This window comes from Anguilla anguilla, chromosome 17 (assembly GCF_013347855.1).
Source record: "Anguilla anguilla isolate fAngAng1 chromosome 17, fAngAng1.pri, whole genome shotgun sequence".
Lineage (NCBI taxonomy): Eukaryota > Metazoa > Chordata > Actinopteri > Anguilliformes > Anguillidae > Anguilla > Anguilla anguilla.
The window spans coordinates 19,084,122-19,109,823 of record NC_049217.1 but is presented as its reverse complement, the minus strand read 5'-3'; the positions used below and the strand labels follow the sequence as shown (position 1 = coordinate 19,109,823).

General features: G+C 45.6%; 1 protein-coding gene across 7 annotated transcripts in view; it reads right to left on the bottom strand.

Moving 5' to 3' along the window:
• Nucleotides 1–1,455: 1,455 nt before the first annotated feature.
• LOC118216170 (activating transcription factor 7-interacting protein 1-like) overlaps nucleotides 1,456–25,702 on the bottom strand; it is a 51,838-nt gene continuing 27,591 nt past the window's right edge. For 3 of the 7 annotated variants that reach the window (XM_035397227.1, XM_035397226.1, XM_035397225.1), the window contains 15 exons: nucleotides 18,599–18,655; nucleotides 17,134–17,650; nucleotides 16,475–16,976; nucleotides 14,622–14,845; nucleotides 14,269–14,406; nucleotides 13,790–13,864; nucleotides 9,658–9,701; nucleotides 8,279–8,343; nucleotides 7,134–7,808; nucleotides 6,931–6,986; nucleotides 6,424–6,487; nucleotides 5,958–6,104; nucleotides 2,910–3,119; nucleotides 2,589–2,668; nucleotides 1,456–2,458 (listed from right to left, as the gene is read on the bottom strand). In XM_035397227.1, the coding sequence (XP_035253118.1) occupies nucleotides 1,952–2,458; nucleotides 2,589–2,668; nucleotides 2,910–3,119; nucleotides 5,958–6,104; nucleotides 6,424–6,487; nucleotides 6,931–6,986; nucleotides 7,134–7,808; nucleotides 8,279–8,343; nucleotides 9,658–9,701; nucleotides 13,790–13,864; nucleotides 14,269–14,406; nucleotides 14,622–14,845; nucleotides 16,475–16,976; nucleotides 17,134–17,643 (3,297 nt within the window). In that variant the 5' untranslated portion in view covers nucleotides 17,644–17,650; nucleotides 18,599–18,655 and the 3' untranslated portion in view covers nucleotides 1,456–1,951. Of the gene's footprint in view, nucleotides 2,459–2,588; nucleotides 2,669–2,909; nucleotides 3,120–5,957; nucleotides 6,105–6,423; nucleotides 6,488–6,930; nucleotides 6,987–7,133; nucleotides 7,809–8,278; nucleotides 8,344–9,657; nucleotides 9,702–13,789; nucleotides 13,865–14,268; nucleotides 14,407–14,621; nucleotides 14,846–16,474; nucleotides 16,977–17,133; nucleotides 17,651–18,598; nucleotides 18,656–24,822; nucleotides 24,953–25,702 lie in introns of all 7 variants that reach the window. The other 4 variants (XM_035397228.1, XM_035397229.1, XM_035397230.1 and 1 more) reach the window with 4 other exon arrangements.

Genomic DNA, 25,702 nt, shown 5'->3' with positions numbered 1-25,702 from the left:
ACCAAAATTAGTTTGAAAAGAAAAAGTTGAGAGGGTTGTGAGGTCTCCTAGTCTAAAAATCTTCATCGGTAATGAAAATCTTAATGTTAATCTTATTATAAAGAATCATATAATCATGTATACCTTACTGTAAATCTTAATGGAAATCTTAACATTAATCATTTTTAGCCTGAAGCGTCTAACCATCTCGTCTGCCTTTTCTGTCTCTAGGGCTGACAATGACTGCTGAAACACAACAAGTTTTGTGTGATTTGTATTGTGCTTTATCTGATTACGTGCATGTATAATCTGATATTTAATCAGATTATACACGCACAATGACAAAAGGATATTCATTATTGTATTTTGACAAGTATGTTAATCTGATAACTGTACTTGGTTTGTTTTGGGGAAAAAATAGAAATAAACATGTGACACACTCTCTGTAATTTAACCTTAATTGTTGACTTGGGCTTCAATTATGAAAGCCATGTGTGAATTAATCTCCATTCCCCATGACTGCCCAGCTCTTCTGCAATTCTCATTATCTGTGGCCTAATTGCTGTCGCTTGAGCAAATGCATCCCTTTCCCTAATGCACCTGTGATCCACGCTCGTCACACCTGACAAATGAACAAGCCTGTCTGGCAGAAATACTCACCAGCCTAAAAACAAACGTGGAAAAATTGTGAGTGAGGACAATAATGCAACAGAGATGTTACTTTCTGAGAATGCGGTATTTTTCTGTGTTAATAATGCAAAACTTTATTTAAAAATGTTTCTCCTGTTTGTCTGCTCAATAGAGTAGAAACCTGGGTGTGGTTATTTCAAGGGACTTAGTTCCAGGAATCAAAAAATGATTCACTTTTTACTTCGACAGTCAAAAGTGAAGCGCTGTTCGGACATTTCCCAAACCTGGAAAACTCTCCTGGTTGAATCATCACCTCAAAAAATTATCAATAGCAAATAGAAAAAAAATCAGTTCATAAAGAAAGGGTACATTGCATTATGATATTGCATTAGGAATCATCCAATGGCAGAGCTCAATTTTTTGTAGGTCCACAATTTTGGTTAGACGGACCAGATAATGAGGATGTTACCTTGGCTGTGTCCAAATCGGTGCACTTGCCTACTATTTAATAAGTTGATAAGTAGGTGAAATTTTCTATAAATGTAGTGGACTTAAAATCCCAAGATTATACTTTTTTTTCTGGGGGTTTGCTGAATATATTTAGGAGCATACTTTTCAGGAAGTAGCCTAAACAACCATTTTTGTCCTATAAATACGACACACAGCTTCCCTTTAAAAATGAGGAACAGCTTCATTTACGTTTTCCCTCAACAAGAACAACAACGATATGAGCATGGCCACAAGGGCAGAGCATCTTATGACAAGACCCCCAGGAGACCAACATCCCTTATTTCTTAAAAGGGTTATGATTTCTGTTCAAACTCACAAATCACACAAAAGCAAGCATGTGTTACTTATCATTAACTTTATTTAAATTTCTCATTCATCTAAAGTCTGGTTACCAGACAAAACCTAGAACATTAACATATCCATTTTCCCCCATTTTATTTTCTATGTGGAATAAACGTGGACTCTGTTTAATACGCTTCCTTAAACCATAAACGTTTCTGACATTTTTCAGTTTTACCGTTTTTGGCTCCTTGTTTTTTTATTTATTTTTATTTTTATGTATAAAAAAAACGGACAAGCCAGAACAAAAAATTGTATAAATATCTGAGCAACGCAAATTTAAACGAAAAGTTTCAACGGTAACCTTTCCTGTCCCGTCTCCCTTCCTTCACTTCTGATCTGGAGGGGCTCAGACAGAGGGGTAAAGAACACTGTCCTTGGACGTTTCCGGTCGGTCTCGTCCCAACCTTAAAAAAGCGCTGGATAGTCACGGCGGTTGGTCGCTGTGTCACAGCCCTTTGTGTGTCTCTCTCAGCAGGCCCCGGGGCCACTCCTAGCTGGAGCCGGAGGCGGGGGTGATGACGTCGGTGCACTGGGGCTCGCAGAAGGGGCCGAAGCGGCCGTAGACGTCGCGGGCGCGCACGGCGAAGTAGTACTTGGAGCCGGAGACGAACTGGGTGAGGGTGCAGGCCATGGGCAAGGGGAGCGCCTTCACCTCGCCGATCTTCTTCCACTGCGAGGCGGGCGGGCCGCCGCCGGCCGCCGCCGGGCCCGAGTGGTCCTGGTGGTAGGCGTACAGGTGGTAGCTGTCCACGGCGGCGCAGCTGCGGTCCGTCTCCTCCACGCACCAGGACAGCACGATGCCGTTCTGGCTCTGCACCCGCGCCAGCTTCAGCTGCGGCTGCTGGGGGGGCGTGGTGTGCGCCGCCTCGGGGGGCAGCCTCGGGGGCGGCGCCGGGGACGAGGGCAGGGGGGGCAGGCTCGCCGGCGGGTGGGCGGGGCCCTGTCCCGCGGCTGCGGAGGGGAGGCTTTTCGACAGCGAGTCCTGATTGGGGCGAAACTAGTATAAATTAGTATTATAGATATATTGGAACGCTAAATATGGGCAAACATATACATTATTGCCACTGCAATATTACGTTGCTGGGAAATACCATATTTTCCCATAGCTGGGATTTCTGTCATCTCACCTGCAGGGGGCGATGGTGTACAGTGAGTTGAGGTCCATTCAGATGTTGAGTACTCTGAGGGGACGACCTCACTGTTGGTCCTGAAAACGAAAGGACAAGCAAGAACGCACATTAGTACAGAGTTTGACTGCCCGCCTGTCTAGAGCGCAAATAGTACAGTTAGACTGCTCTAAATTGACAGTGTGCACTGAATGAGACCTGTCTCTCAGTATTGAGTACTGCCGTGCGGAGGTGTCTCCTGCCCTGTGTATGCATGCCTGCACGTGCTTGCTTCGTCTGTGTGTGTGTGTGTATTCTGTATTAAACCACTCTCAGTGTTACCTGTGGCCTGCGGGCTGCCCTGCCGGTTACTGCCCACTGCTGCAGTTACCCCCACTGCCCCCCTGACACTCCCAACTGCCCCAGTGCCTGAGCTGGAGAGGGTTACGGATGACTTAGAGGAGGAGGAGAAGGAGGAGGAGTGAGGAAGGACCCTAGAGGGACTGGGGGCCACAGCTTGGCATCTCTGTGACACATTCACTGTAGTTTGAGCTGCAGAAAAAACAGAGAGGGGCGGGGGGGGGGGGGGGGGGGGGGTTAACACAGTGTGTGTTACTGTGTGTGTAACTCTACAAGGAGGGGGGTAACAGTGCTGTGTGTGTAACTCTACATGGAGGGGGGTTACAGGACTGTGTGTGTAACTCTACAGGGAGGGGGCTTACAGTACTGTGAGTGTAACTCTACAGGGAGTAGGGTTATAGTACTGTTTGTGTAACTATAGGGAGGGTGGTTACAGTACTATGTGTGCAACTCTACAGGGAGGGGGCTTACAGTACTGTGTGTGTAACTCTACATGGAGGGGGGTTACAGTACTGTGAGTGTAACTCTACATGGAGGGGGGTTATAGTACTGTGTGTAACTCTACAGGGAGGGGGGTTACAGTACTGTGAGTGTAACTCTACAGGGAGGAGGGTTATAGTACTGTTTGTGTAACTATAGGGAGGGTGGTTACAGTACTATGTGTGCAACTCTACAGGGAGGGGGCTTACAGTACTGTGTGTGTAACTCTACAGGGAGGAGGGTTATAGTACTGTTTGTGTAACTACTGGGAGCGGGTTTTATACAGTACTGTGTGAAACTCTACAGGTGTGAGGTGGGGGCAGGGTGCGGTATCGGGTGGGCGGGGCAGGGTTTTGCGGCAGGACTTGGCAGTTGAGAGAGGTTAATGCAGCTCACGCACACCGAGTCCAAAGCAGGGCGGAGCCTCTGTTCAAACAGCGCTAATCCTGGGTGTGTCTGCGCTGCCATCACCAGTGAAAATGCCTGCGGTCCTCACACCTCTCGCTGACCTTACCGCCCCCTCACCCGCCAACGCCCCGCTTCTCTAACGCGCCGCTGTCCTTTTATCAGATGGACAGACAAGAGTGCTACTCTGGTACCGCCCTCCTTTGATCTCTGCAACTACTTAAAAACCGCAAATTCCACTTCCACAGAACTCCTCTTCATTGGAAACGGTGTGAATGTGCTTTAGGTTGATGTGTGCAAACTGTGCGGATATGACTGTCTGCCAACTATGTGAACGTGATTAAGGTGACTGAACTGTGGATGTGATTGCGGTGACTGTGTGCAAATTGTGTCGATTTGATGAAGGTGACTAAGCACATAATGTGTTTATATTTGCAAATCATAATTCGGTCGTTGATATTTTGAGATCGGTGCATCCTAGCGACAAGAATTGCCTGGCAACATAAAGCAGTTGTTCTGTGTGCAAACTAGGTGAAATTATGGAAATTATAGGCTGAACGTGCATGGTGGTAACGTAAAGCTCTTACAGATTGGCTGAGCGTTTATGGCGGTAACGTAAAGCTCTTACAGACTGGCTGAGCGTTTATGGTGGTAATGTAAAGCTCTTACAGATTGGCTGAGCGTTTATGGCGGTAACGTAAAGCTCTTACAGATTGGCTGAGCGTTTATGGCGGTAACGTAAAGCTCTTACAGATTGGCTGAGCGTATACGGCGGTAAAGTAAAGCTCTTACAGATTGGCTGAGCGTTTATGGCGGTAACGTAAAGCTCTTACAGATTGGCTGAGCGTTTATGGCGGTAACGTAAAGCTCTTACAGATTGGCTGAGCGTTTATGGCGGTAAAGTAAAGCTCTTACAGATTGGCTGAGCGTTTATGGCGGTAACGTAAAGCTCTTACAGATTGGCTGAGCGTTTATGGCGGTAACGTAAAGCTCTTACAGATTGGCTGAGCGTTTACGGCGGTAATGTAAAGCTCTTACAGATTGGCTGAGTGTTTATGGCGGTAACGTAAAGCTCTTACAGATTGGCTGAGCGTTTATGGCGGTAACGTAAAGCTCTTACAGATTGGCTGAGCGTTTATGGCGGTAATGTAAAGCTCTTACAGATTGGCTGAGCGTTTATGGCGGTAACGTAGAGCTCATACAGATTGGCTGAGCGTTTATGGCGGTAATGTAAAGCTCTTACAGATTGGCTGAGCGTTTATGGCGGTAACGTAAAGCTCTTACAGATTGGCTGAGCGTTTATGGCGGTAACGTAAAGCTCTTACAGATTGGCTGAGCGTTTATGGCGGTAACGTAAAGCTCTTACAGATTGGCTGAGCGTTTATGGCGGTAAAGTAAAGCTCTTACAGATTGGCTGAGCGTTTATGGCGGTAATGTAAAGCTCTTACAGATTGGCTGAGCGTTTATGGCGGTAATGTAAAGCTCTTACAGATTGGCTGAGCGTTTATGGCGGTAATGTAAAGCTCTTACAGATTGGCTGAGCGTTTATGGCGGTAATGTAAAGCTCTTACAGATTGGCTGAGCGTTTACAGCGGTAATGTAAAGCTCTTACAGATTGGCTGAGCGTTTATGGCGGTAATGTAAAGCTCTTACAGATTGGCTGAGCGTTTATGGCGGTAATGTAAAGCTCTTACAGATTGGCTGAGCGTTTATGGCGGTAACGTAAAGCTCTTACCGCTTGGCTGAGCGCATGGTGGCGATGTATATACAAATACAGTGTATAAATTGTTCCTTTGCATGTGCCTGCTTCTGTGTTGCTCATGCCTGCTTACAAGCTCTGTGTGTCTGTTTTTATGAGCTTTTAATGTTGTACTATGGCTTCTAGTCTGGTCTACTTGTTATTAATGTGCTAACACCAGCCTGCCCAGGGACATCAGATGGAAATTAGCGATCTAGCTAAGTCTGGCACATTTACATCACATAATAGTGATGATGATCGATGAGTATTGTCCCTGTCAAATAAATAAATAAATAAATGTACATTGTATAAATGTAAATGCTATGTAAAAGGTTGTGTAAGTCGCTCTGGATAAGAGCGTCTGCTAAATGCCAGTAATGTAATGTAATGTAATGTAATGCTCTTACCGCTTGGCTGAACGTGCATGGTGGCGTGGCTGGTGAGGGGGGGAGGGCCCCCGGATGCTCGCTGGCCGGCTGATGAAGGCGATGAGGAGGATGGGGATGCTGACACACTGGCGCCTGATTGGACCGGAGCTTTCTTTACTCCTGTCACTGCAGGAGACAGACAGACAGACGGTGTTAGAGAGCCCTGCTAACTGTCATACAACACACTGCATACTCTCTTAACACACTGCATACTCTTATATAACATGCTAGACACACTGCGTACAGTCATACAACACACTGCATACTCTCTTAACACACTGCATACTCTTATATAACATGCTAGACACACTGCGCACAGTCATACAACACACTGCATACTCTCATACAACATGCTAGACACACTGCACACTGCACACAACACACTCATACAGCATGCAACCGAGAGAGAGGAGTAGAGTGAGGTGGAATGAGAGAGAGGACTTACCTAGTACATCATCATCATCCTCAGTCAGGTCAATGACAGCCCCCGCCTTAGTGCTACGAGAAGCCTGCGAAACAAAACTTTATTAATAATAACCGCGATCTACTCTTACAGGCCTCTGAGCTCATCTCAAACACCACACAGCACTCACACAGCACTCTACTCCACTATTTTATACATGACGGTTGAAAAACGTGCCAGTTGATTTATCTAGCGCAGTGTCACTGACGTCACTGATGTGAAGCATCTCTGTTAAGTAGCACCGATAGAGTGTCCTACTGGGAGGGTAACATGCAGCACACATCAGAAATAATTGAAAGTGCCACCAGTTTCAGCTACTTGAGTGCTAATAGCTCCCCCTTGTGGAGAATCTTCAGCCTGCTAAATGCGAGTGAGTGAGTGAGTAAGTCACAAGCCAGGTCCATCAGGTGCTTATTACAGCATATATGCAGTGACATAATAGTGCTGTTGTTAGGATGGCGAGTGATTGTTTAGGGACTGCGCTCTTACCTGAGCAGATGACTTTGTAGTTGTGGAGTCAGGGGCACGGCTTGTAGCTTGAGTGTCTAGGAGGCGAGGGGAGGGGGGGGGGGTAGATATTAGCATGGCATAGACTGCAGACAGCCCCATGGTTAATTAACGCTGCAGTGGCAGCCGCAGTCCGCTGTGGTGTGCAGTGGATTACTGAGATGGCTGCTGCCGCGTGCGTGTACCTGTCTTTGAGGCCATCGCCGCTCCAGACAGAGGGGCGGAGGCAGTCGCCCCGGACGACTGGCCCCCCGTGGCGGCGGGGGTGGAGGACGTGGGCAGCGAGGAGGCGGAAGTGGCGCCCACGGCCGAGGCGCACTGGGCGGGTGTGCGGGCGGAGGTGACGGACACGGCAGAGCCGGGCGTGGCCAACATCCCGCCGCTGCCCGGGTGACCGGCGGCCCGGGCCAGCGTGATCTGAGGTAGCGACGGCGAGGACGGCAGGCCGGCCGAGGAGGAGGAGGAGGGCGCCGCCGTCTTCTGGATGATGAAGGCGGTGGTGGCGGTGGTAGTCTTGGCCTTGTTCAGGGGACTCGCGCCGGCCAGCGAGGTGACGGGAACCAGCTCCACCCCGCTGCTGTGATTGGCCACCAGGGTCCCGCCCTGGGCGTTGGCGACGGCGAGGGGCAGCTGAATGAGCAGCGGCTGCAGGGACACGGGCTTGGGGGCGGGGCTGCCGGGGGCGTTCGTACTGAAGGGCGGGGCCTGGCTGTGGGGGGCGGAGGGAGGCGCACTCGTGAGGGAGGAGGAGGGAGAGGCGGAGCTGGACGTGCTGATGAGCGAGAGAACGGGGGCCGTGGCCAGTGAGCTGGAGGTGGGGGGGCTGGGGGCTGAGAGGAGCTTGGACTGACCAGCAGGGCCTAGGAGCGACGAAACAGGCCAGAGAGAGATTATTATTATTATTACTACTACTACTCTGATATAGAGGTTGTTGCTGTTGTTGCAACAGTTAGATATAGCAATTACTTCCATTGAATTTACATTCAAGTTCTAATGTCTTTCTATATTTCTGTATGTACACTTTAGCAATATGTGTATTTCAAGTGGCAGGTGTATTTCATGCCAATAAAGCTTTTTGAATTTGAGTATGAAAAGACAGGCAGACTGAGGAAAACGAGGTGAAGAGATGAACAGAGCAAAGCAGGTGAGGAAGACGAAGAGAAGAAAGGTTGGGAGGGTGATATGAGTTCATGAGAATTTCATTAGACCGATAATCATCAAACAGCTTGTGTGTACGCTCACACTACGGCGAGTTTGCACAGCTGCACTGAGCGGATGGGCAGGGCTATAGCTGACAGGTGTGTCTTCCCCTGGAGGACAGAAAGCTCACCTGTGGAGCTCGCAGGGCTCAGGGTCTGCTCCGTTCGCTTCGAGTCCTGGATGGACCTGCCTGTCCTGTGAAGAGAGGCAGAAAAAGGACTCAGTAGGCTGAAGGAGCAGGAAGTAATAATGACTTCACCATAGCAGATATTTTAAGACAAAACAGCACACAACGATTTACAGTCAGAGGAGAGGAGATATAAGAAAGCGAAGTGGACAGAGAAGTGTATCATGGAAAAGGGAGGTGGAGGACTCAGGAAGTCCAGATCAAACATGCTGCAGTACACAATATTCACCCCCAGAGGGCAGTGTCACACAGCTCGGCTTTTCACTCTCTACTCCTTCAGAGGCTCCGTAGAGAGGCTGCTGTTGAGGCCATGCAGGGCTTTGTTGTTGAGCCAGGAGATCTACAGGAGGAGCTTTCTATCCAAGATGACTCTAGTGCGGCTGGATGTTTCTCTGTTTACATGGATTTACTGGCAAGTTTTTTTTTTTTGTTTTTTTTTTTTTTAAACTGCAAAATGTATTCTTAGATATTTATTCGTAGGTGCCCATGGCACAATCACTATAACAATCACAGTCAAAAAGGTGTAGCCTGATGTTTTTGAAATTTGTTGCATCCAAATCAAACTACAACTGGAAGACTGAAAACCTTAGAACACGTATGCAGTTTGTAAAATGTGTACCTTGTAATGTAATTTGTATGTGTGGCCAAACATTCCCCTACACTCCCTATTGGGTTTTTCTTCCATATCTGTAATCTCAGCTGTAGCGGGGACATCTTCCGTCAGTTCTGCAGGCCGCAGTCTAGCATGCAACCCCTGTGCTGCCAGCTGCTGCTGCTGCGGCTAAATAAACTGCTCTTTGAATGCAACCAGCTGCAGAATGAACTTGGCCTGCAGACAGCGCGTCACACAGCATGTTCAGACAGCAGCTGAACTGGGCGGACCGTGTGAAAGACCAAGATCCCAAAAGCCAGGCTTTGCGTTTTGCCGCCAAATGCAACCGAATTGGGTGGGAAAAGCAAATATTTTCCCAGAAGATAGTCGCTGCTGCATAATGTGACAGTACCCACGTGGTTAAGCTGCCTTCTTGCGAATAAATGAACAAGGTTTGTGTTTGGCAGACATGGAATTCCTGTTTCCATTAGACGTGAACTCCAGCTGGACCACTACGTATACGCCTCCGCCCATTTTGTCAAAGCACGGGAACGCCATGGTGCAAAGAGTCCTGTTTTCAGAGCCTTGTCTGAAAAGTCAACGTGCGTGTCACTTTGAATAAAGCGATTCAGGGTCAGCCTGTTGGGGGGGACTACGGGACATGAGAGGTGGCTCACAGCTGGAAGCAGAAATGGAGGGATCAGCCAGCGGGATCGGAGAGGAGACTTACCGCTGAGCGGGACTGCTGCTTATCATCAGGGATGAAGAAGAGATCTACAGAAAAACAGAAGGCCTTCGTGTTAGAAAGGGGGCTGGAGAGACAGGAGACACTGGACATGACTGCAGTGGAAAAAAAAAAAAAAGACCGTTGCTCTCCAAGCATGGCTGCTGTGCCTGGCCATCGTAATGTGACATTTACGAATGACAGGGTGTCTGCAGCCACCCTCAAGTTAAATTTAACACTTTTTGCGACCTTTTTAATTCCACTTCAAATGGAATTTAAGGTCAAAATTCCAGTGAAAATGTAGCCAACGCGATACCCTTCGAAATAACAGTCAAATCAAAAATAATAATAATAATAATAACAACAGTTATTATTATTATTATTAGCAATTGCCTATTCACTGCTTTTGTATTGCTTGGCTAAACATGCCTTGAGGACAGAATGCATCTTTCAGGACTGTGCAGATATGTTTGTGGAGAGCGCGAAATGGCTGATGTTTGCACAAGAAACTTGAAGTCAGCATTCCTTTTAAGGGATTGCTAAAGTTTTTCCTTATTTTTATCAACACAAACAGGCACACGCAATTTACGAACAGCTGGCATTCAGCACCCGGAAGCACAGGTATCGGTTTCATTTCAACTGGGGGAGACACGCTGTTGGACCACCTAGTCTTGCGTAGTCAAACATCAAGTCTCACAAGCATAGGCCTACTTGCTAGTCCAGCAATGAATTCATATGAAAATATTGGGGGTAACATGTCTCCTCGTCTCCTCCCAAACTCATGTGCATGTCTGCTATACCTGGGAAACACACAAAAGCAAAGGTCTGTGCATGTTTCATGAATCCCACGCTTGGTTTTTCGTAGGAACTTCAAAACCCAAACGGAGCTTTCTCTGGACTCGCGGCCTATGGATTCACAGACTAATGACGTATTTAAGGGGACAGGCAGAGTGGACAAGGACTTGAGAGCTATACAAAGGGTGAAATCAAGGCCTCTCATCTCACCCAACATGTGATGTTGCCCAGAGACAGACAGATGCAACCTTAACTCAATTAATTTGACAAGAGAGGAAGAGGCAAGTCATCCACCACCTGAACCAGGCACAGAGGAACTGTGAATAGCCAGGGGCTGCACCGACGAGCATGTCTGAGAAAGTTTTACAGAACAGCTTTGAAAAAAGAGAATTCTAACGACTTTGAGAGAAAAATGACATGAGAGGCGGCGCAAGTGATAAGAAATGAAAAATGTTGTATTTTTATTCAAGTTCATGCAGGATCATAAAATCACAGACTGGGTGTCTGTCACTGAAAATATTGGCCACATATTCCGCAGAGCAGTCACGGCAAAGTTGTTGAAAATCATGAAAAACGTGAGAAAGAGAGACAGAAATCACAGCTGGAGGGTTTTTAAAAAACATTCATTTAGTCATTTAGCCAACAGATCTCATACGCAGCATTGGGAAAAGACTGAAATGACATGCACAGCTGTATTAACAGTAGCCTAACAAGCGCTTGAAGTTTAAATAAAAACCAGAGGGCAGTTGCCACTAGTAATACGAGTAAAATGCACTGACATGCTAGTGCATTTAATCGCTTCGGTCAATCACAGAAAGAGCCACGTTTTCTTAGTTTTTCCCACGTGCACTTGTATGGAAATTATAACCCTCCCTTACCTATGAAAACATGTATATATATATATATATTGCCCACCTCCCCATACTCCTACGTCATTGACCTCAACTGAATTTTCGGTAATACCCTCAGGTAAGGACTGCAGCATTGAAGATTTGTAGAAAGCGTGCGTAAAGTGCTCGTAAAGTCAAGTGAGCCCTCGTTCTCTTCCCCATTTTACAGTGGGACAGCCTGAGCTCTAGTGGACGTTTCAAGAATGTGCAGCAAAGTCTGTAAGTTTATGAGATGGCCATCAAGACTGGGAAACAAAGAACAAAATTAAGAAGAATTTAAGAAAAGTTCTATTTTCGGATGAGGCCCAATGTCTGTTAGTTTGGAAATGTTTTCTGTATCTTTTCTATGAACAGCTAGCTGTGTTGATATAGCTAGCTATACTGATTTATCATATTCTTTTCCATGCAATGTTTGCTGCTAACTATGTGAAAATATTTTAAAAACCATCTGAGTTACTCAGATAAACATTCCTATTTGTCAAACTAGACAACAAATTCAAACTTGGCTCATGCTGGTTAGTTAAAATTGTAGGAATATAACCCTTATAGCTATGTCTAACAAAATGGAATGTATATACCACATGGTGTGTCTCATGACAACACACATTGAAAACTTGCGCAAAATACACAAAACAATTAAATGTTATCTGAACTATCGGTGAATCGCATTCAAATTCAAATCTTACATTCGTCAAAATTCATTTGATATTGAATTAGAATCTGGCCTAAAATATTTAAGACCTTGCTAAATCAAATTTAAGACATTCTAATACTTGCTCACTTTTAATACTTGTCACTTACTTTTAAAATTGAATTGAAGATGAATGAAGGCTTTTTTTCACTGAACACCAAGCAACTCCTTTTCCGTACTCAAATTCCACATATTTCACACACATCTCTGGCATTCCGGGATGGGAAGAGTTCAAACCTGAACCCCCCCCCACCCCCCGTGGCTACATCTACAACTTAATTGAAGCACTAAATCATCTTAACATTAATGGCATTCAAGTTGCACATAAATCTTTTTCAACGCTGGGTTAATTCTGCCAAGATGTAGGCCTGTGATCCAGCCAGCCGGTTTTTACAGTGAGTACGCAGGATTCATGTGACAGCTACTGTCACTCAGGTTGACTTGACTGAGCAGTGCTGAGTTCCGATTCAGCGAGTTAAGCTCTGGCATCGGCCAGTATGAGATTTTGTCGGTAGGACGACTGTAGGCCAATACATCACGGTTTCACGGTATCGTGCAGCTCTAAAATGCCTTACTGTGAAATCCTGCACTGTCCCAAATCCCAATTCATCTAGGGGGCGTCTCACCACCCCCTGCAATTTTTCGGTAACCACGCTACCTGTCATGGCTCTGTTTAAAAATATGCTTTTAGCATATTTTATGAAACCCTAATAAACATCAGCACTAGCATAGTGTTGAGTATATCCACAGGACACAGTTATCCCTGGTGTTAGTTCAAGACAAAGTGAATAAAGAATGCTAGATCGCTAATGGTAAGTTATTTTAACTGGCAAACTATCGGGCTAATGTTAGCTAGCTATTACCACGGTCATTACCTTAAATTTGGCATAGAGCGATGGGTGATGGTCCCGTAAATGGGAGATCATGTTTGACGTATTGCCTCCTCCTGCAGCCACTCTTCTCCCGCACTTTCTACAGGTTGGGCGACCTTCCCTCTCTAAGTGGCGCCCGTCTGGTGTTTTCCGGTAACCAAAATATTCCCATACCGCTGACTTTATCTTTTTCGACGGGGGAAAGAGTCCGGTGGGTTCAGCTCCTTTCTCCTTCGATATATAAGTTATTCACATTTACATTTGCGCATTTAGCAGTCAAATTATTCGAGAAGCAGCTGTCAGTGCTGGCTGGATGCACATGAAATGACTTCCGGTTTGTTTTCTTTTTATTCTCGTCTAGCTGAATGGCTCGCAGGTTGTCATATTGACCGAAACCCTACAAAAGTGTCTGGTACAACGACCACCAATAGATAGTAGATGAAGTGCAGATATTTAAACAAATGTAATAGTGTCGCTGTGGTATATGATGAGACCAGTTAATGACAGTAACCATACTCTGTGAGACCAGTCACTGACCCATACCGTACCCGGCAAGCCCACTCAGTATCCATCAGAGGTGGAAAGTCAGGGGTCAGAAAGTAAAAGTCCTGCCATGAGTTTCTTCTACCCATGAACTCAGCAAGCTGATTTCACTAGTTAGTTCTCCCCCCAGGCTGAAGAATTGTGCTAATTGGTAAAATCCAGGTGATTGGAACAAAACACTGGGGAGGACTTTTACTTTCTGAACCTGGATTTTCCACCTCTGGTATCCATGCCGTACTCACACCAGTTACTAAACCATGCTATACCGTGAGACCAGATACACTGACTAATGCCGTACTAAGTGAGACCGCCTCTGGTTAAGTCCTACTGGACCCTTATCCTCTCACCTCCTGGGGTTTCCTGAGGTTCTCCTTGGCCTGGTTGACAGCTCCAAATTTCTTGTTCAGTCGAGCGATCTTGGCCTGGCAGAAAAGAAGGTACGGAAGTTAGCAGAGTGGAGCACTGCAGACCACAGAGTTGGGAAGGAGGACGGTTTCCTGTGTCGAGTGTTGATGGAGACCTGTTGCCCTGGTTACCTGCAGTGTGTAGAGTGTGTGTTGGTGGAGGTTTGTTGCCCTGGTTACCTGCAGTGTGTAGAGAGTGTGTGTTGGTGGAGGTGTGTTGCCCTGGTTACCTGCAGTGTGTAGAGGGTGTGATGGTGGAAGGCTGTTGCCCTGGTTACCTGCAGTGCGTAGAGTGTGTGTCGGTGGAGGGCTGTTGCCCTGGTTACCTGCAGTGTGTAGAGTGTGTGTTGGTGGAGGTTTGTTGCCCTGGTTACCTGCAGTGTGTAGAGTGTGTGTCGGTGGAGGGCTGTTGCCCTGGTTACCTGCAGTGTGTCGAGTGTGTGTTGATGCTTTGTGGCGCAGTCGATCTTCTCCACTCTCTCCCTCAGCTCCTGCAGACTCCTGTCGAAAACACTGAGCTGCAGAACCCGAAGCTGCTCCGCCACCAGCTGCTGCACCACCTGTGGGGATGGGGGAAAGACAAAAATACCATGTTTTAGTATCTCCATAGCAACAATAGTGATAAACTCAGCCATGAAAAAAAAGCGGCAGACAGCGTTCTACTGCAGCCACGCTCACAAGACTGCAGAACCCCTGTGGTCCCACCCGTGAGACAGTACCCCCCCCACCTGTGGCCCCTCCCATGAGACAGCATCCCCCCCCCGGCTCCGCCTACCTTCTCCAGCTTGTGTCGGCTGTCTGCGTTTCCACTGATCTTGAGCTCTATGTGAGCCTCCAGCTCGTCTCTCTCCACCCTCGGCCGCTTCCTCTGGCTCTCCAGCCCCTCCTGCCGCTCCGGCTGCTCTTTCTCTCCGCTCTCTGCCGGTCCGCCGGTCTCCGCGCCTCCCGATATGGTGCGCTTCCTCCCCGCGGCCACGCCTGCGCCGCTCCCCTCACCCTCTGAAAGAGCAAAGGGCACAAGGTAAGCCTTCGGTCCCAGGAGACGGACGGCGCACCACCAGGAAGCTGAAGATGCCGGGAAAATGTCAGCATTCAAATCCGGCCGTTGAGCTCGTTCACCCCTCCCCATTCCACCCCATTCCACCCCATTCCACCCCCTCACACCCCAACTCACAGAATGGCGGTGAAGGTTGACAAGTGTTCATCAGCAAAAAGCTGTAACATTTCCCAACAGTGACACATGCATACTACGTGAGCTCCGTGCTGGGTACAGCAGCAAACCCTACAGGCAGACCAAACACCAGGGTTCACCAGCAGAAGCAGAGGTGAAAATGCTTGTGTTTTTTACACTTAGTAAAACTAAAGGTACGCCAGCAATTTTGTAGAAAAACCATGGTAGTGCGGTATGAATGGTTTTGAGCAGATGCAGCACTTTTGAAAATGTAGTTCTTTCAATCGTTCGCTCTGTTATTAGCTGAAAAAGAACAAGCTTCTACATGTCACCTGAATCCATATCACAGGAACTCTAATGACCCACGCCAGTCATTTCACTAATTATCTTCAGATCACTTCATCAGGTCCCCCCAAGCCACAAAAGCAAACCTCAAAACACACACCTGCCAAACCGCTCTGGGCCATTTCAGATCTCCATGACAACCGGAGAATATACCAGTGATTGGCTGGCGGACGGCCACACCTAACTTGTACAGCTCATGTGTCTATGACTTGCAGCCTGATTCAGTATTCCAGAATTCAGTACAACAGAATTAAGCAAACCATATATTTTTGCCACACACATCAAGGTCCATTGTTGTAACTGAAATCATCAAAAGTGTTTTTAACAAAAATGTAAGGTCAGGTTATTGTGATCAGACTGTCTTTCCTTCCTTCATTTAGACTTTAAAAAATGTTTATATTTAGACACTTTAGATAACTGCCCACATGAGACTTGGTCACATGGTCCAGACTCGTACAGTGTAGCAGGCATTATCTCTGGATCTCTATGATAAGGCCCAGAGTACTCAGAACAGCTGTGCACAGTCCTTGCTGTTGGGGACAAGCCATGCCGCAAATAATTTAAAAAGACAATTATATCAAAGCCAATCTCACGGGAAATTCACGGGACACTACTGTCACGTTCAGGACGGAAAACTGAACAGAACGAGTTATCGTCAGGCGCCATTCAGAGAAATGAACGCCTTGCTCTGTTCTTATTGGTTGAATATGACTGGGCAAATTACAATTGGATCCAATTCTACTTGGGTTTTATAATCAAGACCAGTGGAAATTTCACAGTCACTTTTCGATAATCGCTGTAGAGCCTAAATTCAATCTTATCAACCATATCTTCACGATTAACAAACTATATACACTCAACACCTTTTCCAAAAACTAATAATTACATATACAATACTATATATTATTGCATTTCTATACACACACACATACACATTATACACACGCACACATACACACACACACACGTGTTCACGGGAGTTTACTTCACAAATGGCCACCTGCTTAAACAACTATTTTATGCCACAGATAATCAGAGAAGCAGTGCAGGACATCACCCCAGGCGACATTCAGTACAGGTAACAGGTTTGTTGGAATCCGGGTGCGATTTACCTTCTTCTCCAGGAGAGGGTGCTGATGAAGCGGGAGGAGAAGCCGCAGATTCAGCAACAGTTTCAGCACTCTTCTCCTTCTCACGCTCTTTCCCAGCGTCAACCTCCATCTTCTCTCCATCCTGCTTGTCTTCACCCTCTTCCCTCTCTTTCTCGTCATCCTTCTCCCCCTGAGTCTCCTCCTCCTCGCTGAGGACCAGGAATCCCTCTTTCACCTCCTGGTCGGACTCCGGCGCGTGGGAGGGCGAGAGGGACGGTGAGGAGGTGGTGGTGTTGCCCGGGGGAGCGGGGCTTTGCGTGAGCGAGGAGGCAGCCGGCATTTTGTCCAGGATGGGAGTAACGTCCTCCGGGGCGCTGTTGGAAGGGGCTGTATCCATGGCAACGGCCTCCTCGGCCTCTGTTGCTTTCTCTCCGTCCCCTTCAGCTCCTTCTGCCGTGAGGGGAACCACGAGGGAGCCAGCAGTGGCTTCTTCAGGGGACCCCTGGGGTTTCGGGGGTTCGTCCTGGAAGGGAAGAGACGAGCCGCTAGGTCAAAGGTAACATGCACCCCATAATGACTCACAATTTCGCCAATTGCTAAAGCGTCTTAACTCCCCCCAACCTTCTTGCTCTACCCTTTCCACCCCTCACCCGATCACCCCCGGCCTCTTTCTCACGCACCTCTTTCTCCTTCTCTGGTGCGACGGCTGCTTTCACCGGTCCTTCCTTTTCCTCCTTCTCTCCATCCTTTCTCTCTCCTCCCTCTGCTGAGGGGCTTGTGGGAGTTTTGCCCTCGTCTCCTTTCCCTTTCTCAGTTTCTTTGGCGCCGTCCGAACTTGACGGCGGTGATGGGGGCGGAGTCGCGGACGCCGCCTCCTCTGGGGTTTTGGCCGGAGGGGACGGGGACAGGGAGAGGGAGAGAGCCAGCGGGGTGGGCGAGCGGGAGGCGGGAGAAACTGAGCGGGCCTCCATCGGGCTGCCCCCCGCGCTCGACTTCTCCTTCTCTCTCTCCGTCTCCTTCTGTCCGTCGTCGGGATGCCTCCCGTTCACCAGAGGGGGAGAGGGGCAGGGCGGCTTCGAGGAGGGCAGCGTATTATGGAGCAACTCCAGTTGCTGCCGATCGCTGATCTTCATCGTCTTTCGGGCCCGGAAGATTTTCTTCTGAGGCTCCTCGGCTACAGCCACGTCCATGTTTGACCTGAGAGAGATGAGGAGGCAGTTAGACCCTAACGCTAGCCTGTGCCCAGCTCAGGACCAGCTCAAGCAGCGTAGACTACACTGGCTGTAGTAACCATGAACCAACACCAGGGGGAGCTCTTATACTTTTAGTATTGTTTCCCTCCCCCCCAGATTTCTTTTTTTGACACTGAGCAAACTTGCAATCAAAACCACTGCGCACTGCAGTGACTTTTAACTGCAGTCTGTGATTGCATCCAATGCCCTAGATTAACTTGATTAACCACAGTCCTTTTCAAAATTGCTCCTTGCAGCAGAGTTCAATTTCATACAGCGATTGCTAGCCGGTTCACTCACAACTGATTACTACAGCCAGTGTAGTGTTCCAGCAAAGCTTAAATTCAGTCCACGGACGAAAGAGATTTCAGATAACATCAATGTCCCTTTCAGTCCAAACTCATGGTCTGATTTTTAAGTTAGCACACAAATAACTGAGTTAACTTCCTTTCCATTAAAAGAATGCACTGCGACAAAGTCATATGATGATCTCTCACAGGTCACACCCACCACACAACTCCTCCCCTTTATCTCTCATTGGCCATTTTCCTTAGCAAATCAGAAGGGCTGAAGCCCAAGTCTGCATGGTTACAAGGGGCCGGCAAATAGTTTATACATTTGCCCAGTCAGACAAAACTAAGCTAATGCTTGAACATAGTCATACTATTAATAAAATATACGTATAGACTAGAACTTTTATATGTGGGTACGTTTATGTGTGTTTACTTATGAAAACTGTTTTAAGGTCTGAAAATCCCTCGGTTGAACACAATTATGACATGCTACAATTTATCAGTATTATAAATTTTCCATGAGGCTTTTTTAGGGTTATATTATTTTTGCATTTTGAAATAAATTCAATCTCAAGATCAAGCTCAGCCTTTGAAGCGAGCTCTTATATTTTCTTACTTACCTGTTTGCGTATGTGACGTTTTTCTCATGGAGTCAACGAGGGGCCAGTGCCAATAACCTAAAGAAGACAGAAGAATCCCTGTAAGATGGTCTCCCTTTAGAAAGGCTTTAACCTGCTTACAGTTAAGCATGTGGACCAGTGGCTACAGCACAGGCCTCAGGCTTGGAGGACCCCGAGCTTACAGACCTCTCCCGCTGCATATTTAAACACCACGAGCATTCAGGACTGTGGCATTAATAAAATAAAGACAGGCGCACAAAGCCAAATGAAGAGGCACAGGGGCGCACTGGAACAGTACAGAGGGACGGAGGCAAGCGCAAGCAGCAGCGGGAGGAGGGCCGAGTTCAAGCACCGCCATGTTCCTCCACGTCATGCACGCGTGGCGTCGATGGTCTCGTTTTAAAATGGCGGCAGCGTAGCATAACGGACAAGGAACTGGGCTTCTAACCCAGAGGCACACTGCTGTTCTACCCTTGAGCAAGGTGCTTAACCTGAGTTGCTTCAGTAAATATCCAGCTGTGTAAATGGATACTGTGTAAAAAAAAAAATTTAAAAAAAATTCGTTTTTAAATAAATAAAATTTGTGCAAGTTGCTCGAAATAAGAACGTCTGTTAAAAGCCTGTAATGTAATGTACACTCTACAAACTAAACAACACTAAATGCAACAATAGCCAAAAAACAGCTATATGAAAATGCGGCCAAAAAAAGTAATAATAATTGTAATATTTAAACTTTTACAATAACTATAATTATAAAAGTAAAAATATTTTTTTAATACTGCAGCATCGGTTTTATATTTATATAATAAATATTCAACATTATAAACCAATCAAGAAATGTACCCATGACTCTCCTAATTCCTGAGGCTTACTGAACACACTGCCTAACAGGAAGTTACAGGATAAACGCCTGTCATGCTCTTGACCTGAATTCTACTGCATAGTCCTCTACTGGCTAGCTCCTCGATAAATCTACATTAACAACTTCAAGTCCACAAGAGTGTATTGCACTTAATACGTTTACAGACTTCATCCACAGATGCCCACAAGATCTACATGACGCGCTTCCGGCCTCGATGGGCCTGGTCCTCTCTGAGAAGGTGGGGAAGTGCAGAACCGCAGCCTCAGTGCGAGTGAACATCCTCACCCAGGGCTCAGGTTCTGCCTGTGGACCCTCCAGCAGCCCTTACTGGCACAGCTCTACTGGCACAGCATAACTGTGGCGAACGCAAAGCTTCAGCTGAAAACCACAGGACACAGCCACAGAACACTGGATGTCTACAGCCAGCTACAGACACTATATCACCTATGTTATGAAAATAAGCCTGTTCTTACACATCCCTTCCTTCCTTTATAAACCACATCTGTTTTTCACGAGGACCAAGCTAGCTAGCTAGCCCTTTATGGAGTAAGATTACAAATATGCAATGAGAATGTTCGTTACATCAGAATTAGAATGTGAAGTTAAGAACCATCACAACTGGTAACTGAAAGCAATTGATTTCTATAACACTAAAAAACATTCCAAAATACCTACTCTCAAACGGATAGGGGTGATATTATAAATAAGGCAGAGCTGATGGGTGGGGGACATTGATACCTATACTAAATAATGATATCCACTCACATAAGATCTGAGAGCTATAAAAAAAGAGGCACAGCATAGTTTATGCCAAATACATCAACATGCAGTCCCTTAGTTCAAAATTATGAATCACTGGTTAATGAACTGGTACATGAATTATTTGAACTGCATAAACTAGCAGCATACAGATTATAACTAGACAAGTAAAATCACCGCTACGTTCCCCACGTGTATCAATATTATATTCATGTACATGTGATGTAGCTATGCATAACTATATCTTTAAAATTGTCCCCATTGAAACCCAAAACCTAGCTCAGAACATTATTTTAAAAACTGCTGAAAATATATAACTATCATAACCTTCATGAAAAATAACAATAGGACATGGGGTGAAGAGTCAAAAAATGGAAAGTTTAGGGTTGGATGTGCAAAATTCTGGAGACATTATATGAACATTTCACACCTCTGCACAGATGACACCCATGCAGTGGCACTGAGATCTTTCATGATCCAGCACACCGGGTTATCAGACTGACAATTAGCCTAGATGAACAGGATAGTGACATGCGCTGTTTTCTCTCCTGTCAGCACAGATACACACGGCCTTTAGATTTTGGTTCCAGTAAGAGCCGAATCAAAACCTGTTAGAACCTGTCAAGGTTTGAGATTCCGTGTCTGTGAAGCACAGATGCGTCAAGTGGCTTCACAGCAACAAAAAACTGGGCTAAACACAAGACTACCTATAAATATTCCTACTACTCTTGAGGATTTGACAAATAAATAAATAAATAAATGAACTTGAGTTTGGCTCCCAGAGGGAACTGGTTACAGCAGTTTTCCGTGCCAAAGGGACCCTGAACAGCTCTGGCATCAATCACAACACGCCTCCCAACGGCTCGTTAATGCCCACGTCCAAGGTCGCTTCAAACATTTAAAAAAAAAAAAAATGTCTATGGTTATCTGCGGATCCTGAAGTTGACAAGCCAATGCGTGAATTCAGTTTGAAACCTAGGTGCGTATGTGAATGCACCGTAATTAAAATTCTGGTGAACTTCAAGGAATGGCAAGAGCCTAAACATGCTAACCTCACAAGGTGGTTTTCTACAGTTTCTCCACATAAAATACATGAAACTGTGGCTCAAAAACCCTGCAATGGAATGGAGAAATACCCCAAAGGACACCAGCCAAAACTCTGCCCTGCTATACTACCTACCACACTGCGTTCACAAGGAACTCAAGTAGAGATAAACTGCTTTATTCACTCAACAGGCCAAAGGGTAGTTTGGTGATTCTAATCCAAGACAATCACATAAAGAAATTAGACCCAGAAAGCCAGTTTTGTCGGCTGTAGACTAAAAGCTGGAAACAATGAAAAAAAAAACGTATCCTTTTGATTGACACTGAATATTACAGAGACTGCAGGACTTCCTCAAATGTTACACACGTAACACCTACCAAGGACTGTGTCACTGTGTCACCCTGTCACAGGCCAGTTTCTGACCATGATTAACTTGACCCAGTTACACCACCCAATGGTTGATGTCTGACCACCAAAATTTTGCATGTCTTAACCAATAAGAAACAATGTCAGCCGCATGTCTTAATCAGGGCTCTCCCACGTAGCTCATCAGGGATAACTACGAAGAAAGTGTAAAACAGGTCACAATTTGCTAAGAAGTTAAGCAATCAAATAGCCTTTATTTTCCAAAGTTTTTACAGTGTTTTCAGTAAAGAAATATACACAATAGATGCAACTAGTAGAATAAATATAGGCCCTACAACTTTATTTCTCTAAACAAAGGGATACACCACAACCCTTGGGTGTAGTCTGTACAGCAACACCTCCCTGCTTTTGTACAAGCAATAAATAACGGAAAGGTGACAACACAAAGAACAGGCGAGCAGATGCTGGGCTTAAGACAGAGGGACTGAGGGGGTTGGGAATGTACCAAATGTTGGGTATGAGGATAGATGGAGCCCTCGGAAACAAAGAGACCACCACAGACAAAAACATGTGTACCCCCAAGCAAAATGGCACCATGCCTTGGACAGGTAAAAACATGCATTACACACACACACACACACACACACACACACACACACACGCACACGCACACTGCATAGAAATGCTCATATGTACTCTACCCATAACACTCGCTCACTCAAAACGCGTAGACTAAATGTTAAAACACACTGCCCCCCCTTTCTCTACAAAATAAACACACTTGTTCTAGACATACGAGTGTGCACTGCCGACAGCCCTCCCACACACATTCCACCCTAATCTACATAAACTCCCCTCACGCACACGCGCAGACACACTGTGCACCCCTCCCCCTCTCCAACACAGTCAGACAGATACAGTCAACAGGACCGAGTGGAAAATTACAGCTAAGCTCGGACTGTACCATTCTGAGAGTTGAGAGGTGGAGGGTGGGGGGAGGGAGACAAACATAGATAAACTTAAAAAAAATCCAAAGGGGAGGGTGGCAAGCTAACGAGCCAAACTTATCAATTATTAAATGTTAACAAAAAAAAAGTGTGATTTAAAAACCGATAAATATCCCCCTTTCAAGGAAAATATATTCAAGGAAAAGGATACATTTTAGAGCTTGGTACATAAAGAGAAAGATCACACACACATTTTACAGCATGTTTAATAGTTTTGTCAATATTTAGGAATAGGCCTACATTGTTCATATGAAGTCACTGCTCATCAGAACTAATGAGGTTTGCCAGTATAGCCTAATTATTTTGATAAATGCTCAGTGAGATTTTCTAAGGGCTTGCTGCACATTGATTCTGTCTTTGGATAAATGTAAACGTGATTAACCACAAGTCAGAAACAGGCAGGTAAGCACATCCAGTCTGATCTAGATTTACCAGCAATTTTTCAGCCTGTAACCTGTTATCACTGTTGTGTCTGAATAAAAGCTTTTCCCTCAACTGGTTTTCTGTGCTTAAAGTATCACTTTATTTTCATTTTAATATAATTTGCATCGTTGTTGACATAACTGGCAGTATTAGATTTTCTTTACAACAAAATCTCTGTTATGTGTATCCTGTGTGTGTGTGTGCAAGCACAGTGAAACACTGCCTTAATGTTCTTTGTTCTATAATCCCTAGTTTAATAGTTAGAATGACAGATGGTTATTTAAAAATTGTAAAGAAAACTGAGAATGTACAAATTAACCTAAGGGGCACCTGTGCCATTACTGCTTTCAAAAAGCAGAAGCTACTAGAACGCTTCTCCCTTCTTCCAAAATTGGTAACATCCAGCCTTCTTGTTCAGGCTGTCAGCCAATCAGGAAGCCAGGCAACAAAAACCGGTTTGATCCTGTTAGAGCCTGCTGTGCTACCAATATTTTACTGAATAGAGAAATCTTGCTTACTTCATTCCCCTCTATACCTCTGTAAGCCTACTGGAGTGACCTTTAGAATGTTCTAGAATTCCAGCCATGACCTAGATTTCACATATCTAAAAGAATAACTGACCCAATAGGAATCCAGCGACATGTATGTATAAATAAATAACACATTTTCAATGGTAATATAGCGGACACAATGAGCGGCTATACAAATAAAATATGTTTTGCCTTGTTATACAGGGAGGAATTACCACGGGAGAAGAAAAAGAATCACATCAAACATCCATCTCTGAGAGGTTTCTGCAAAATACCACTGCGAGTATCCAGTGCTTTGAGACTGTATTTGACAATCCAAGGTTCCACTAATCACCGTTTTAAAGTATTCTGTTGTTTTTGACCAGCCATGTCGTTCACAAACATACCACTAATGCACACACGTCTGCATAAATCAAATTAATGTAATTTGCATAATGTAATTCCAAGGACTCCACAAGCCCACAATACAAGGAACAAAAACAAGGAACAAAAACAAACCAGCTGGATCCATTTCTTACTTTTGAATCCTTAAAAACATTTTTACATAAAATCACCTTCTTATACTTGGCTTATATTCCTTTTTGATATTCCTTAATGAGACTGATTTACACTGTTAGTTTTCCTGATCTGGGTTCCTGTGCTTCTTTACTGCTATAGCCAATGTGAATGATAACTAAATCCTGGCTATCACTGCAATGCAGTGTGGTTACCCTGAACTTGCAGTTCTACAGTTGGTATAAATAGACTGGTCTTCCCTTTTTTAAAACTTCCTTTTTGTAGTTCACTTTTGAAACAGGTTATTTATTACCTGATTACTATGAAGATACAGCATGAATTGGGAGCATGAATTACCATCATTGTACAAGATCCTTGGAACAATTTCCTTTCGAGTCATAGGGTAAAGGTCACAACTTTGAGTTACAGCAAGAAGAAGCGAATAACTAAAATAACTAAATAAATACACCGAATCCCTCCATAACATTCTTATGCTCCCAAAGAAGCTACTTGCCATGCTGGTCCCTTTCTTACATTTTCTTCACCCTACATCTGAATAAACACTTCAGGCTCTCTTATATTCCCCACATTAAAGGGACACACACACACACTGGCTAATCGTACACACCCCACCATACTGGCACCCACACTCCCTTACACACCCCTTCTGATCTTACACATCTACCATACTGGGACCCACACTCCCTTACACACCCCTTCTGATCTTACACACCTACCATACTGGGACCCGCACTCCCTTAGACTGGATTCATACCAGATCAGGCAATGCGGCAAAAACGGCAGGGGTAGTGCTTTTAGGCTGCGGGAGTGGGGACCGCATGGGGTGTAGGAAAAAAACGCAGCGGCCTGCGGGAAGAAAGCAGAACCAGAATCAACTTTTGCTGTAACGCAACCCGAGTCACGCTGCGGTGGCCAATCTCGTAAGTTGTTTAAATTACCATGTAGCAGTCCGCTGTTTACAGAGCAATTGTCAGATGAATTACTGACGCGATTCATTCCCTAAGATTTGATTTTATGATCGTCATCGTGATTTGACAGTGCCGGGTAATGGGACGAGTACTGAAACAATAGTTACTAGCTAAATATGAATTCCGAACGTCGGAATTAAGCCGTATAAAAAAGATTAGCTATTTAGCAGTCCTTGCATGCTAGTTTATTGTACCTAGCACTATGGAGTTCATGGACCAAACGATGATACTCTCCCAGCTGTGTCCTCGCTTGGTTTATTTCGTGTACCCAGCGTCGACGTCTGCATCTGGCTTGCAGTCTACGCTACAAAATAACGATAGCAAGAAGCTTCCTTCGGTTTGTGTTTGTGTCCATTTGTTTGAGTTAGCGGACAGGAAATGGAGGAGGGGGGGGTTACAATTCACAACATGATGTCACACAAATGGGCCATGTAGTGACACGCCCACACCTCCGCACAGCCCTGCGGCAAGGTGCCGCATTGCCTGATCTGGTGTGAATCCAGCCTTACACACCCTGGCTAATTTTACACACCCCACCATACTGGGACCAACACTCATTTACACACCGCTGCCAAATACACTGTCTGGCCAAAAAAAAAAGTCGCACACTCTAATATTTTGTTGGACC